Source organism: Olea europaea, chromosome 8, assembly GCF_002742605.1.
Source record: "Olea europaea var. sylvestris chromosome 8, O_europaea_v1, whole genome shotgun sequence".
NCBI lineage: Eukaryota > Viridiplantae > Streptophyta > Magnoliopsida > Lamiales > Oleaceae > Olea > Olea europaea.
This window is the reverse complement of record NC_036244.1, coordinates 19,608,842-19,624,523: the sequence shown is the minus strand read 5'-3', so window position 1 is coordinate 19,624,523 and position 15,682 is coordinate 19,608,842. Positions and strand designations below refer to the sequence as shown.

The 15,682-nt window shown below is 32.3% G+C and overlaps 2 protein-coding genes and 2 long non-coding RNA genes across 35 annotated transcripts in view; 3 read left to right on the top strand and 1 right to left on the bottom strand.

Annotated features, from left to right (window-relative positions):
• The window catches only part of LOC111399121, a 12,884-nt gene extending 10,798 nt beyond the window's left edge, over window positions 1-2,086 (top strand). For 27 of the 30 annotated variants that reach the window (XR_002703550.1, XR_002703554.1, XR_002703551.1 and 24 more), the window contains 2 exons: window positions 316-400; window positions 501-2,086. This is a non-coding gene — a long non-coding RNA (uncharacterized LOC111399121). The remainder of the gene's footprint in view (window positions 1-315; window positions 401-500) is intronic. The other 3 variants (XR_002703535.1, XR_002703537.1, XR_002703542.1) reach the window with 3 other exon arrangements.
• A 657-nt stretch (window positions 2,087-2,743) lies between these two features.
• LOC111399120 lies at window positions 2,744-7,071 on the bottom strand. Of its 3 annotated transcripts, none has more exons than XM_023026361.1 (8): window positions 6,795-7,071; window positions 5,722-5,790; window positions 5,587-5,613; window positions 5,313-5,520; window positions 5,177-5,223; window positions 3,627-4,014; window positions 3,503-3,549; window positions 2,744-3,084 (listed from the first exon to the last, which is right to left on the bottom strand). In XM_023026361.1, exons 2-8 carry the CDS (start codon window positions 5,782-5,784, stop codon window positions 3,010-3,012), a joined length of 855 nt encoding a protein of 284 aa, XP_022882129.1. In that variant the 5' UTR covers window positions 5,785-5,790; window positions 6,795-7,071; the 3' UTR covers window positions 2,744-3,009. The 3 variants fall into 3 exon arrangements, with proteins under 3 accessions (XP_022882129.1, XP_022882130.1, XP_022882128.1); XM_023026362.1 differs by having other exon boundaries at window positions 5,313-5,454; window positions 6,795-7,070; XM_023026360.1 differs by having other exon boundaries at window positions 5,313-5,613.
• A 2,905-nt stretch (window positions 7,072-9,976) lies between these two features.
• LOC111399119 lies at window positions 9,977-10,920 on the top strand. Its single transcript, XR_002703533.1, has 2 exons — window positions 9,977-10,304; window positions 10,664-10,920. It is a non-coding gene; the product is annotated as an uncharacterized LOC111399119 (long non-coding RNA).
• A 2,227-nt stretch (window positions 10,921-13,147) lies between these two features.
• On the top strand, window positions 13,148-13,638 carry LOC111398409. The gene is made up of 2 exons (XM_023025315.1): window positions 13,148-13,333; window positions 13,438-13,638. Exons 1-2 carry the CDS (start codon window positions 13,148-13,150, stop codon window positions 13,636-13,638), a joined length of 387 nt encoding a protein of 128 aa, XP_022881083.1.
• Window positions 13,639-15,682: the final 2,044 nt, after the last annotated feature.

Here is a 15,682-nt window from a genome sequence, read left to right as displayed (position 1 = left end):
AAAAAAAAAAAAAAAAAAAAAACCGAGCCGGCTCGGCTCGTAAAAAGCCCGAGCCAAAAGCTCGGGCCGAACCTTATTTTTTTGAACGAGCTTTGGCTCGGCTCGGTTCGGGCCAAAAAAAGCCCGTTGTGATTTCCTCGAGCCGAGCCCGAGCCCAAAATTTCGGCTCGCGAGCCGGCTCGGCTCGGCTCGTTTACATCCCTACCGCCACCCCCTTTCTTAACAGTCACATCTAAGACGTTATCTCTTTATCTACGTTCTTCATTCACTTTTTCTAATTTAACTTTTCTTTTTCATGAGTTTTTCTGTTTATAGAAGCCAGAATTCCCCTAGAGTAATTTTACCTAATTTTATAGCATTCAACAATCATCGAGACTAGTTCATGCTCCCTATTCTATTGGTATGGTACAAGAGCTTCTTCATACATTATTTCATTATCTTTTTGACTCTGGACTTTGTTTAGTCCTTGACACTGACATAAGGTGAGCCATGTTTTTCAGGACGTCTTTACTGGGATGGTAATACTGGGAAGATAAAGTGTGCAACTACTGGTACAACTGTAGAGGTACAAAATGGAACATTTCTTCCCAGTTCTTTTGTTTCATCCCTCTAAAATTGACTTATTTGCCATCAAGTTAGGTTACATGTAAAGCATATCTATTTTATGTTTTCTTGATTTATTTGTTTAAATATAACTAAGATTCCATGACTTTGTGAATGGGAAAGAACAATTCTAAGTGTAGTTCTAATTCTTACTTTACAAAGAGTGACCTGCCAGTATCTGCATCTACATTTTTTTTTTTTTTAAATAGACTACAAATATTACTTTTATGTTTCTTTTAGGAATTAGTTTCATGGAGTATGCAACATTTTATAGTCGAAACTTATTTCTTTTACTTTTGCTATGCATTTCTACAGCATACTGTCAACATTCCTACAAAGAGAATAAACATATTTCAAAAATTAGGTACAATGAGAGAGTATGTAAATTATCAAAACTTAAGATACCGTCTATTATCTATCACCTTGTATGCTTTGGGATACATGTAAATTCAAACAAATACATTGCTTTTTTAATATAATTAAGGAGGAAAATTGAGGTTATGTTTGTCATTTATTTATCTTTACTTGCTAACAACTTTCACGATAAATTAGTGTGGCATGAGGTTTTACATTAGTTTGATTATGTTAAAGAATGTTCATGAAGAAGTTGATTATGTTAAAGCATGTTCATGAAGAAGAAAAACTTGAAATTCTTTTAAATGAATGGCATGGCTGATTTAAACATTTATCCCAGGAACGTGGTACAATATGTTCCTTCGAACTCACTTGTCTATGTCTTCACAGTTTGAAATTGCTCCTATACCCTTTTTCCTCATCTAATAATCATAATCCAATATTTTGATTACTTTATGATGCCCCAAAATGCAAAGGTATGCATGTGAAGAGTACGTGAGTCCAACATATCCCTTAATAAGAAACCTAATTTTGCATCTGCAATAATTACAATCATGATTAGCAACGTAGATAAGCGATGCGTATATTCTACTTCACTGGTATTTTTTATGCGCTTTATTCATAAAATATAACCCACATCATAAATGAATCAAATATCGAGCATTAACACCAGTGCAACAAACTATGGAAGGGACTTGGGTTTTGATCTCGAGGAGCTGCGGCTAACGGTAGGATTATGTAGAAACACATCAGCAAGCATGGCATCAGAACATGGTTCTTCACAATGCAAAAGGAAATGAAACCAGACGCTTGTATTAAAATGGAGGGAAATCGGTTCCTTGTATTTCTACTTGAAGAAATGTATCATTACGATTGTAATAGAGGCTGAAATAAAATCATAGGCCTTTCTTCTAATTTATCACATTTCCTGAAGTTTTTTTTAGTTGTTTATTTCAAATCATGGAGTCTCTAAGACTCTAACTGTAAATGTGGGGACAGAAAAGTAGTACTGCACTATGCCCGGCCTTGTCGCACATCTAATCATAACAAATTATTTACAATGTATTGCTGATGTATATAACTTGTATGTATTGCTGATGTATATAACTTGTTGCCTTGCTCTCTTCAATTCTTACAGGCGTTTTCTTGATTTCTTCTTACTCTTTGGATGCTTCACAAATGTATTTTATAGGAAAAATCATATAAAAAATTACTTCATCAAATTAAGTTAATTTTGTTAACTTCATTCAAAGCGCATATCTTTCTTCAATCTTTAACATTTGATACACTAACATTATTATTATCATAAAAATAAGGCAGTTTGTGCATTGCACGAGCAAATCGCTTGTTTAGAAATAAGAACTGAAAAAAATTCAATTACTCTTTTTTTTTATTAATCATAAGTTAAGACGAGCTTATTTTTCCAGAATTTTACCATAGAAGTGTTGCCGTCGTAAATTGAAGTACCACGCACGGTCTCAGTTAAGTTATTACAAATTTTGTTCATTAAATAGACTTATTATTATTATTATTATTATTATTTTATTTTATGTATTAAAGATACACAATTTAATTTAACTTAGTTTATAGGAAACAGAGACCTAATAAATCATGGTCATATCTTTCACGCCTCTTTCATTCACGACTCTATAAAATTTCGCGCTCACCTCTGCCTATCAACTCTGCTCGTCGCCCCAAGCCACCCATCAACCACCCACTGCCGACCAATAAAAAGCATGTGCATCTGATAATAAATATAACCTGTGGACTTATCATCTTTAATTAGTTGAATATAACTTTAGTCGATTAAATTACTAATACTATCATGTTTAACTCTTACAAAACATTTACACAGATAATTAAGGGTTATTAGTCGAATAATTTTGACTAAACGACAAACTTCAGCTAAAAGGAAAACAAAATCACAAGGGATCATAAGCAGTCTTTGCAAAAGTAATGAAGAACATCACAATGTAGTCCAAAATACATTGATCACGAGAGGATCAAGGATTCATCAGACCTCTCTCAGCTTCAAACCCAAATAAGGCACTCCTAGAGTGTACTTGGTATCTTCTCTCCTCTTAAGACTTGGTACAGCTTTCTAAGTTCCTCTTTTTGCTCCAAAATCTGCATAGGGTGATTAAGAGTTAGTTTTAAGAGTCATTATACCAGATGCTATTATAGCGAAGTAATATGACAAAACATTACTTGTTTGGAGGTTGAATGGATATCATTAAAGATGAAGATAAGTTAAAATCTTGTCCATCCCATGCAATCTTGTCTAATTTACGTACCAAATATGCACTAAAGTTACCAAGTTGCACCTAAGGTGCTCTTTTTAAAAAAAAAAAAATTGAAGGCCAAAATATTTCTTGCTTTTGCAGGTAATTTGGGACAAAAAAATGCTGAATGACGTTAAAGATTAAAACGAAATAAATAAGTCTTGTCAGCTGTAGTATTCAACATTCTATATGATATACTGCGTGACTAAAAATCATATATACACGGCAAGAATATCAGAGAGAAATGAACATGATGATATTACCACTGACTCTGGTGGTGGAGGAGATGGAGATTCACGCTCAGTAATATCTAACACCAGAAAGTGGAAGTTAGTCAACTAGACAGAATAAAAACTAAATAAAACTGAGGATTTAATCTGTTGTTACAATTAATTATCAGTAGACTCTCTTCCATCCTTCTCTTTCGGTTCTTGCAGCAAAGTTCATGGTTGTGAAACTCTCCTAAGAATTCCATTGCTTGTTGCATCACCTCATCTTCTGAATCGTGTATATTTGATTCACAACTTTTCTTTGGAATGTCCAATTCCATCGCTTGTTGCACCACCTCATCTTCTGATTCGGGTATATTTGACTCACAAATTTTCTTTGGAACGTCACGTGAAGATGGATTCACCGAAAATTCTTTTCCCTCACCAATGGCCTCAGAGAAATCATTTTTTCCCTTAAAAGAAGACGAATTAGATTGAATTTTGCCAACTGAAATGCCTTTGGTGACACAAGTTCTTGCTCTGGTCACATCATCTTTCTTTGTTGCCTGCAACACAGAAGGCTTCTTAGTGCTGAATCTTTTTGAGTTTTGCTTTGCGGTATTGGCTTCTGTCAAATTATCATTCATTGCTGCCTGCAGCACACAAGACTTCCTTAGTGACTTCAGAAAAAGTGGGGCGGAAGCAAAATTGAAAATTTTATAACAAAAATAAATTTGAAAACCTTGAAAATATGTAAAAAAATAATTTTGTTGTAAAAAATGCTTATTGAAATAATTCCCTTAAATATAAGGTAAAAACTAAAATTCTAAATGGAAAGTAAACTAAAATCCTAAAAAGGAAATAAAACTCTAAAATAAAAGGAAACATAAATCCTATTATAATAATAACCAACTACTATCCTCTTTATAATAGGCTATATCTAAAAGGGAACATCCTATCTCAACTCCTATAGGGCTGATCCTACATAAAAGAATTGTTGGTTGACCACAAAAAAACTCTGAATTAACTTACACTTTGATTAAAACAACACTTGGATATAAAATTATTCTTGAAGGAAGATGTCCCTCATCAATGCATAATGTAAAAGTTATGGCAGGAAACATACATCTTGAAGTTCATATGGTAACAAAAGTACCATGGAACCATAAAAAATTTTTAGAACGTTCTTGCATTGATGTGTACAAAGCCTCAAAGGACGCATATAGAATAATTAACAATGAAAACTCTTAGTGAAGAATTTAAACTGTAATGGTGAAACGAGAAGTATAACAAAATGGTAAATTCGTCAACTGATGATTCCATAACAACTGTAATTTCTACATTGATTCAAAATATTAATAACTCCGTACTAATCTATCAGAGGCCAATTGACAAAGTCACGGAAGTGTTTTAGCGGTCATATTCACACTCCAAAACGGAATGATAATACATCAGCTCCCATTTTGCATAAAAAAAATATGCTTGCATAATCGATAAGCATTAATTAATGATAAAATCAACATCACCTAAGGTATTCTTCTAATAAAAAAATGGTGAAGGCCAAAATATTTCTTGCTTTTGTAGGTAATTTGGGACAAAAATTTAAAAAAAAAAAATGCTGAATGACATTAAAGATTAAAATGAAATAAATAAATCTTGTCAGCTCTAGTATTCAATACTCTATATAATATACTGTGCGACTAAGAGAAGTGAAAATGAAGATATTACCACTGACTGTAGTGGTGGTGGAGATGAAGATTCGCGCTCAGAAATAACTAACACCAGAAAGTGGAAGTTAGTCGACTAGACAGAATAAAAAGGAGATAAAACTGATGATTTAATATGTTATTACAATTAAACGTACTCAATGACCCATGCATCCTTTTCTTTCTGCTCTTGCAGCAAGGTTCATAGTTGTGAAACTCCCCAAACAATTCCACTGCTTGTTGCATCAGCTCATCTTCTGAATCAGGTAAATTTAACTCACAACTTTTCCTTGGAACATCCTGTGAAGATGGATTCACAGAAAGTTCATTTTCCTTCCCAATGGCCTTAGAGAAATCATTTTTCCCCTTAAAAGAAGACGAATTAGTTTGATTTTTGCCAATTGAAATGCCTTCGGTAACACAATTTCTCACCTTGCTCACATTATCTTTCTTTGTCACCTGCAACACAGAAGGATTCTTAGTGATGGTAGAAAAAGGAAAATCCAGGGCCTACTCCTATAGCCTAGAACTCTACTGGTGTAATCTCAGGAAAAAAAGATATCTTACCATTGTGAATTTTGCTTTGCCTTTGCTGACACTAGTACCGGCTTCTGTCACATTATCTTTCATTGTTGCCTGCAGCACACAACGCATTCTTAGAGATTTCAGAAAAAGTGGTGCACAAGCAAGATTGAAAATTTTAAAACAAAAATAAAGTTGAAAATCTTGAAAATATCTAGAAAATAATTTTATTCTCTTATCCTACCAATGCCAGGAAAAAAAAACTAAAATCCTAAAAGGAAAATAAAACTCTAATCTAAATGGAAAAACAAATCCTACTGTAATAATAACTAACTACTATCCTATTTATAATAGGATTGTCCTACATCAATTATAGCTCAACTCCTACAAGTTGGCCCTATATAATAGAATTGTGTATTAACAGAAGTCGGTTGAATACAAGGAAAAAAAAAAAAAAAAAAAAAAAAAAAAGACTCTTAATGAACTTCCACTTTTACGAAAACAACACTTTGAGGATAAAAATTATTCTTCAAGGAAGATTCCCTCATCAATGCAAAAGTACATGTGTGGCTGGAAACATACTTCTTGGAGTTGACATAATAACAAAATTACCATAGAACCACAAAATTTTTTTCTTGCATTGATGCGTACAAAGCCTTATGCATATAAGATAATCATCAACTAAAACACTCATGAGGAATTTTAAATGTAATGGTTGAAGGACAAGCTAAAAACTTTGCCGAAAGTGTAACAAAATGATAAATTCCATAACAACTTAATTTCAACATCGATAATAGAAAATTTGAATAACTCCAATGTAATATTTCAAACTCACGATGCTGATGTTCATCAGGACCAGAGGCCAATTGACAAAGTCACAAAAGTGTTTTAGAGGTCATATTCGGACTCCAAAAAAGAATGAAAATCTCACAACTCCCGTTTGGAATACAAAAATATGCTTTGCAGAATCGATAACCAATTCAAAATCGCCCAGGAAAAAATTATTCTCTCAGCTCCCGTTTTGCATAAACAAATTATTCAGATCTACATATATGTATTAATAGACACAAGTTAAATTCAACTAATTAAACATGACAAGACCATACAAGTGCACAAACCTTTTACCGCTCAGCGGTGTGCGGCGAGCGGCGGGGTGCGAGATCTGTAGAAGAATGGGGTGTGGAATCTGCAGAAGAATGGGGTGCGGAGTGCGATATCTGCAGAAGAATGGCGTGCGAGATCTGTGGGCGTAAATAGGGGGTAATTCATTCTTTTTTAAAGAGGTAATTCATTCTTTTTTCAAATGGGGGTTTCCATGTTGTATAAATTGTTCCTTTATGTTCCTATTCTATCTTGCTATTCCTCTTCCTTCTTGTTTCGGCCTGTCCATTTATGCTACGGAATGAAGACGGTTTGATTTTTTCTAACCCATTACGTACCACTTTAAATTTACAATTCTTAAATTTACAATTCTCATTGATGATGTTACAAAACTATTATCTGACTAATTTTTTTTTTATTATTATTTTTGTAGGATTGGGCGCTTTTGATACCACGGGATTATTGGCGGTCCTGTGATTGTCCAGCCCGAGGCGAAGTCCAAAAACTAGACTCTCAAAATCAACGTAAATATAAAATTTAACGGTGTATTATATAACATATTGTTAACTTAAAAACTTAACATTAAAACAACAAACAAATATCTCAATCATCTCATAATTAATGAAAAAACTATTTATCTTTTCCTTATTTTAATAAAAAAATATAAAAAAAAAACTTTTGGGCCAAAATAGGCCCCCTATGTTTTGGGCCTGAGGCACAAGCCTCATTTGCCTTGCCACAGGACCGGCTCTGATTATTGGTTTTTTACAAACTTGCTATATACTAACTTCACATTGTTGTTAAAGATTAGAAAAACATGTTCAAGATTGTTGATGATGTTATAAAACTAATATTGATTTGAAGAAAATAATTATACTGGCTCAGTTGATTCACTGTCATTGATAAGGCAAGTAGCTTGACTTAAAAGAAATGTGGCTCATCACATGAGGCTAAATTGTTAGATTTTCTATTGAAAAGTTTTATCTATTGTCAACGCAGTGAATTTTATGTTGATATAGTAGAATGTGATTCTCTTCATTTAGTTCAAAATATGTTTTCTAACTCTTCTTTTGTGCCATACGAAATAGTTTTGTTATCATTGTTATGTTGTTAGTTTACTCATATATTGTTTTACAATAGCAAAATAATTATCCATCTCTGTCTAGAGTAAGTTGGTTTTGTTTCTACTAAGTCAATGATTAGCGGTCTCTTTAGCTTTTTACCCATATATCATATTGCCTCCTACATAGAGTAATGTATTTATTCAAAATTGCTTTCCCTACATGAAGATCGGTGTCAAATGTCTTCATTATAGTTGGTATTCATCGTCACTTTTTTAAATTATTCACTTTATTGAATAACATTTAAATTCAAGTTAATATGTTAGTTAACAGAAGAGTGAACATATCAACCACCCCTCTGTCTATGCTAAGGTTTTGATAGATGCTAAATATTATTTGTCTCTTTTTTTTAATGCTTATTACTTTTTAAGTGTTAGTCGTTTTTTTGAATTTTTTGGCACTTTTTTTTTTATTGTTTATTACTATTTAAAAAAAATTGTCACTTTTTTGAATTACAAACATAATTTTTTATTGAAGTTTTGTCACTCTTTTGAGTGTTTATCACTTTTTAAAACGTTTGTTAATTTTTTAGTAATGTATCACTTTTTTATTTCTGTCAATTATTTTTATTCCTTTTTTCTTTTTTTATTAAATTTTCGTCACCTTTTTTTAGTGACAAATATCAAATTTTCAATTTTTAATTTAAAAAAGTCATTCTCAGCTTTAAAAGTGACATTGTGTCACCTTTTTATATAAAAGAGACATTTTGTCACTTTTTTTACGCTTAATTATACACAGTATTTTTTAACTTTCAAAATACTTGTTATATGATTTTTTAAAAGACCTCTAATTTTAAGGGTATTTTTGTAAGTTTCCCTTGGATAATTGCGTCCAAATTTAGGTTTGGCGTTTACTTTAATCTAGCCCTAATTTGGTTTGGGTTAGAATTTTAATTTTAATTCAAGTCAAAGTCGATAATTATTTTTAACCACCTATTTTACGAAAAAAAATTATATATGCCTTAATTCACATCTTACTGTGTCATACAAATGTTAATTAAAAATGCTAAATAAGATTTTGAATATGTTTAAAAATTCCAGTTTCCTAAATTAAAACCATAATTTGCAACTCGTGTATTTTTGTATCACCCCATTTCATATCTTTCCGTTAAATGCCCTTCCATAAAACATAATTTAATTCAAAAAGAAGGATGAAGATTATAGATAATCACCTAAATAATAATAATAATAATAATAATAATAATAATAATAATAATAATAATAATAATAATAATAATAATAAAGTAACGTTACTCCTTTGGAAAATATACTTTGAATCACTGTAATCTCCATATATTGATCAATATAGATCTTCTTTGAGAAAGAGTTGAATTATGCATTCTTGCTACGATAAAATTGTGTCTTGTTTTTAAAACGATATTCAACTTACTTCATGATGGTGTATGTGTTTGTTTTGGGGAAAAAGTGTATTTTTGAATTGTAATTTTTTTGAAAATGCGTGGTTAAAAAGGAAACAAAATCAATTTACTTGCAAAATTATTTTATTGAAAAATGTTTGGTTAGAAATAAGTTTTGAAAAAAAAATGGGTCTCAAACAAGAGCTTAATAAATTTATTTTAATTTAAAGAGTTAACACAATTGTCTTTTCAACTAAAATACTTCATCATGTTTGCTAGACTAGATATTTTAATAATTATATTGGATGGCATTGTATATAAGTCAATTCTATTTTTCGTTATTTTTTTCATGATGTCTTCAAAGTTCCAATCACCAATGTGTTGGAAAACAAATGAACAAGATTAAAAATAGAAAAAGAAATTGATATATATTTATCACGATTGACTTACAATCTCTCTCTTTTAAAAGAGAAGGTTTGGAAATTCATTGTTCATTTATGTCGTATGCCTTTTTACACTTAATTGATTTACTATCTGATTTTGCTACAGTGCACATCTCTCTTGAATGGAATAAAAAGTTTCATTGATCATTGAACTTTGAAAGTTGTCACGTTGTGGTCATTGTACTTCTATATGTTGTCGAACGGTCACTGAACTTATCAAACGTTTCCTCCCTCCATCACTTACTAAGATCCCATTTGAATGGCAGTTGATGTGGTACGACAGCATCCTATTTGGCAACAAACGACGTCATTTTGCTTGCCACGTTAGACTCGTGTATTTGGAAAAATGCTTTCATTCACGTTGAAAATCAAAACCTGAATAAAGCGAAGCCGGATTCCCCAATTGAGTTCCCACCCAATCCAGTAGAAAGAACCCTAGATTTCGATTTGCCCAAATTGCTTCCCTTACGATTTCGAAAACCCCACATCAGATGATTTCTAATCCCTAATCTCCCATTCCTCCGTAATCCTCATTTGTTCATAACCCAAACCTTCAGAAACATGAAGGAGAAAATCAGTCGACTCGACCATTTCCGCACGGTGAATGTAATCCTAGATTGAAGGCTATTGTAGATACAATTGATATCTTTGTTTCTTTAGTTGTGTATTATAGATGCAATTGATAATCCCAAATTCCCGATAGCATCCATAGTTTTTCATTATCAATTGATGCTAATGAGCAACTTTAAACTGTAGTTATGCATTATAGAATATGAGATTGAAGTGATGAAGTTTTAATTGTTAATCTTGGCCTTTTGCTTAATTTCCTCAAATATAATAACCGGCGGAGAGCGTATATATTTAAAGGATGAAATTTTGATTACTAATCTTGGCCATTGGCCAAAATTCAGACATGGAATGTAAGGCCAAAGATCTGATTGAAGTTTTGTTTGTATGTTGAATAGAGCTGCTCAAATACTAGAAGAAAGGCAAGCGGAGATATCTATGAACATAACTATTCGCACGGGAAAAGCAGCTATGGAGTATAATGGGAAAGAGAAGGGAAAAGTTTCGTGAATTTGTTCCAACTATGTGACAATGAAAAAAGTTCGTTGTATTTGTCAAACTCCATGTTTATGTAATCAGCCGTGAATATGTCACAAATTATATTTGTTGTAAAAACAAGAATCTTATTTTGGTTATGTTTATCATGTTTATGTAATTTTAATATTGTTGTCATGTTTATGTAAAAGGAGCACCTTCCTATTGTGAGATGTAAACTGAGGAAGAATACAAATTGTAAAAGGAGCACTTATTTTGGTTATGTTGAAATGTATACAAATCCCTCGATTTACAATGGTATGCAGCAATAGGAACCATGTACAGTGAGTCACCAATACTGTAATGCTTTAGCTGAAACAATAACCTTGCTAAAATTCCACTAGACTATGGCCATCCATTAGTAGACAGTATGACATCTGCAATAAATTAGAAGCAATTTTATAGAAATAACAAAACACATACCAAAGTCTGCATTTCGCACTCGTTATGGGCATTTCGAATTTCTTGTAATGCCATTTGGACTGACAAATGCACTAGCAGTATTTATGGACCTAATGAGTCGAATCTTCAAGGACTACCTAGATAAATTTGTCATCGTATTCATTGATGATATTTTAGTCTATTTAAAAACTCGAGATGATCACGCAAACCATCTTCGTACAGTCCTACAAATCTTAAGAGAAAAAAACAACTTATGCTAAATTCTCAAATATGAATTTTGGTTGGAAAAAGTGGCGTTTTTAAGACACGTTATCACCAAAGAAGGAATTTCGATAGATCCCAGTAAGATTGATGCAATTCTTAAATGGGCGCAACCAACTACACCTACCCAAGTACGTAGTTTTCTTGGGCTAGCTGGGTATTATCGACGATTTGTGCACAACTTCTCGAAGATTACTTCTCCTTTAACTCGGCTCACACGAAAAAATATTTCATTCAAATGGACAAATGTGTACGGTAGGAGTTTTCAAGAACTTAAAACACGGCTTACTATGGTACCCATTATAACTATTCCTAACGGAGCGGGAGGGTTTACGATTTATAGTCATGCCTCAAGAAATGGGTTAGGTTGTGTGTTGATGAAACATGGTAAGGTAATTGCTTATACCTCCTGACAACTGAAATCTTAAGAACTAAACTATCCTATACAAGATTTAGAATTGGTAGCCATTGTTTTTGCACTTAAAATATGGCACCACTATCTTTATGGAGAAAAATGTGAGATATTCACAGATTATAAGAGCTTAAAGTACTTCTTTACCCAAAAAGAGTTGAATATGAGACAAAGAATATGGTTGGAATTAATCAAAGATTATGATTGTACCATTAGTTACCATCTAGGAAAAGCAAATGTAGTTGCTAACGCACTAAGTAGAAAACTTTCCTACCAGGAGACCTTTAACCATTCAAGTGAAGATCGAGAAAGCTCCCAATTGAAAGAAAAAGGACCAAAAGTGAAACGATTATTCGCTCTTACCGTACAATCAATCATCATGGAGAAAATCAAAGAAGGTCAAAATAGCGATTCTTTTGCTACTAAGATTCGACAAAACTTAGCAAGCGAAAAACCAACAGATTATTGTATTTCAGATCAGGGAATTCTTCTATATAGAAATCGAATATACATACTTGATATAAATGGACTACGGGATGATATTCTATATGAAGCACATACAACCCCTTATACTGCTCACCCTGGAACCACCAAATTATACCATGACATTAAAACATTGTATTGGTGGCCAGACTTGAAACGTCAAATTGCCGAATTCATAGCCAAATGCTTAACCTGTCAACAAGTAAAAGTAGAACATCAAAGACCAACAGGATTGCTACGACCTTTACAAATTCAAGAATGGAAATCGGAACAGATTACAATGGATTTTGTGTGTGGTCTGCCAAAGGTTACAAAGGGTTTTCAGGCTATATGGGTAATAGTAGATCGACTAACTAAGTCTACACACTTTTTACCCATTAAAATGACCTTCAAAATGGAACAGTTTGCTAGCTTGTATATACAAGAAATAGTCCGACTCCATGGTGTACCCGTTACGGTTACATCATATCGTAATCCACGATTTTTGTCACGATTATGGAAGGAGATACAAAGTTGTTTAGCTACGAAGCTTCAATTCAGTACAGCTTTCCATCCACAAACCGATGGACTGACAAAATGAACTATCCAAACTCTGGAGGACATGCTTCGCGCTTGTGTTTTGGAATTTCAGCACAGTTGGGATTATTATCTATCTTTAATTGAATTCTCTTATAATAATAGTTATCACATGTCAATCCAAATGCCTCCATTTAAAGCATTATACGGTCAAAAATGTCGATCCCCTTTATATTGGAATGAAATAGGTGAAAATAAAATCACAAACACCGAAATGGTTCAAGATATGGTGAAAGCAGTTGAGAAAATTAAGAGACGATTAAAGACAACTCAGGATCGACAGCGTAGCTATGCAGATGAACGACAACGACCATTGGAGTTTGAAATAGGAGATAATGTTTGTATTAAAATATCTCCTATCAAGGGTTTACTAAGATTTGGGAAATCCTTAAACATATTGGTAAAGTTGCTTATCGATTAAAGCTATCGAAACAGATGAGAAAAATACATTATGTATTTCATGTGTCAACTCTTTGAAAATATATTCCCGATCCCACTCATAAGTTAACAAAGACGCCAACTGATATTCATCTTGATTTGACTTGGGAAGAAAAACCAATCAGAATATTAATGAATGATACTAAGAAGCTTCGCAAGAAGGAAATACCCATAGTTCGTGTTTTGTGGCAAAGTAATGCCATCGAAGAAGAAACTTGGGAAAGAGAGGATGAAATAAAAGCTCAATATCCCGAACTCTTTGACTAAGGTCATTTCGAGGACAAAATATTTTTTTTAGGGAGGAAATTGTGAGATCCCAAAACTTTAGTAAGTTTGTAATGCATGCCTTGTATTGTGATGTATATTTCATGTAACATAGTAAATTTTTTTATTAATAATATCATAATCTTATGAAAAGAATTGAATTAAAATTTTGGTTAAAAACTATGTGGAAAAATTAAGGAAAATGAGGTGGCTACTCTCAATAAATGACCTTGCACTCTAAATATGAAAATGACAAATGGTATAAGATGGCTACCCTACTCATATCACTTTGCCACTCTAAATATTACAATGACAAATGGCATAATGGGGAAAAATTAAGGAAAATGAGGTGGCTTCTCTCAATAAATGACCTTGCACTCTAAATATGAAAATGACAAATGGTATAAGGTGGCTACCCTACTCATATCACTTTGCCACTCTAAATATTACAATGACAAACGGCATAATAGGGTAAAAGGTGGCAAAATAATGATTAAGGAAAATAAATTAATTATTAATTTAATTCTAAATTATTACTATAAATAGGGGGGAAGGAGAGAAATGGAAATGCATACAACAAAAATAGAAGTCAAGTAACTTTATAAAGATAACACTTTAATTGTCTTGCAACTTGAAGGTGAGTACTCTATATCTACTTTTATATTTATTGCAATTATGTTTATTGGATTACTTCTTGCTTTTCAAATAAATTATAGATCTAAGATTCTACCCATTGATATTGACATTGCATTGGATATTGGCATTGCATTGGATAATGATCGATATTATTGATTTAACACAAATTGGTGTAATTAACTAATGAGCTCATATATTGTTATTTTCATATTGCGCGCATGGGTAGGATTGAACATCTATAATTGGGGTCCATTGTTTTCCTTATTTATTCAAATAAAAGGAAGTTATGGTATAGATTACTCGCCGAATAAACCTATTCACATTATTTTATTTTCCCGTAGATGATCACCATCGAATACATTGACTTTACCTCGGGTGAATGGATGAGTTCGACAGATGGCCGATATTGTATGTATGTCAAAGAAGTCCACACATGGATGACGTATCCAGACTTTTCGGGTTTCCATCACTTTGTGGGATCCCATTATTATATTGACTACTTCAAGGCTACTACTATGACGTACTTATTTTCAAATGATTTTCTTGGAGAATAAATATGTCCCGATGACTTTGATACGTAGTATAACTATTAGTACAAATCGGTTGGCTATGATAGTAAGATATGGTGCGTAGTGTGACTTGCGTAGTGAAATTTGTGTGTAGTGAAAACTTTTGTAATGCACTTTTGTATATCTACTAGTCTCTAGTACACTTTTTGCAATGTAATCTAGTATATAAGAAAATTTTCAACTATCTTATATTTATTGTTGCTTGCCTACTCCATACTCTACAAATAGCCAAAAGTTTTCTCTCTTCACAAAGCATATAAAATTTTGAAATCTTTATACATAAAGTTAAATGACTATATTGGGAACACATCTTCAATTTTACGGTTTAAGCTAAAACTTTACTTATTGGGTCATATTCTAAGGTTTTTGAATTGAGGAATGATATTTTGCATTGTTGATGTTAAAAACATCTGTTTATGTGACATTAAATAATAAGCACAATTGCATGAGTCATTAAATTTCAACTTTCATTAAACCTATCACATAACATCGCTTAGATTGGTGTTAAAACTACAGTGTTAGACAACATCATTATTTTGAATTAATAGTTTAAATTCAAATATAATGATAGAGAATTGGTTAAACTAAGCTAATGTTGTCATCCAATCAAATCTCTCTCTCGACCCCTTAAACTCATTTTCAACTATATATTCACACAATAAAATATTTTGACGTAAATTCAAAATTTTTTTTAGCCACATTTTTAACCACACAATCTTCTAAAAACACTATTTTCAAACTCATTTTCCTCAAAGTACTTTTTTTAATGGATGACAAACGAGGGCCAAGTATAATAAGCTCCTTTGAATATTTGGTCTACAACTTGGAAACAAGGAATTCAT

Coding starts and splice junctions, on each gene's coding strand:
- LOC111399120 (XM_023026360.1), bottom strand. CDS start 5,784: ATGAAAGATAATGTGACAGAAGCCGGTACTAGTGTCAGCAAAGGCAAA. Junction 5,614..5,721: donor GCAAAGCAAAATTCACAATG/GTAAGATATCTT, acceptor TCTGTGTTGCAG/GTGACAAAGAAAGATAATGT. Junction 3,085..3,502: donor CTCCACCACCAGAGTCAGTG/GTAATATCATCA, acceptor CACCCTATGCAG/ATTTTGGAGCAAAAAGAGGA.
- LOC111398409 (XM_023025315.1), top strand. CDS start 13,148: ATGGTTCAAGATATGGTGAAAGCAGTTGAGAAAATTAAGAGACGATTA. Junction 13,334..13,437: donor GGAAATCCTTAAACATATTG/GTAAAGTTGCTT, acceptor CCCACTCATAAG/TTAACAAAGACGCCAACTGA.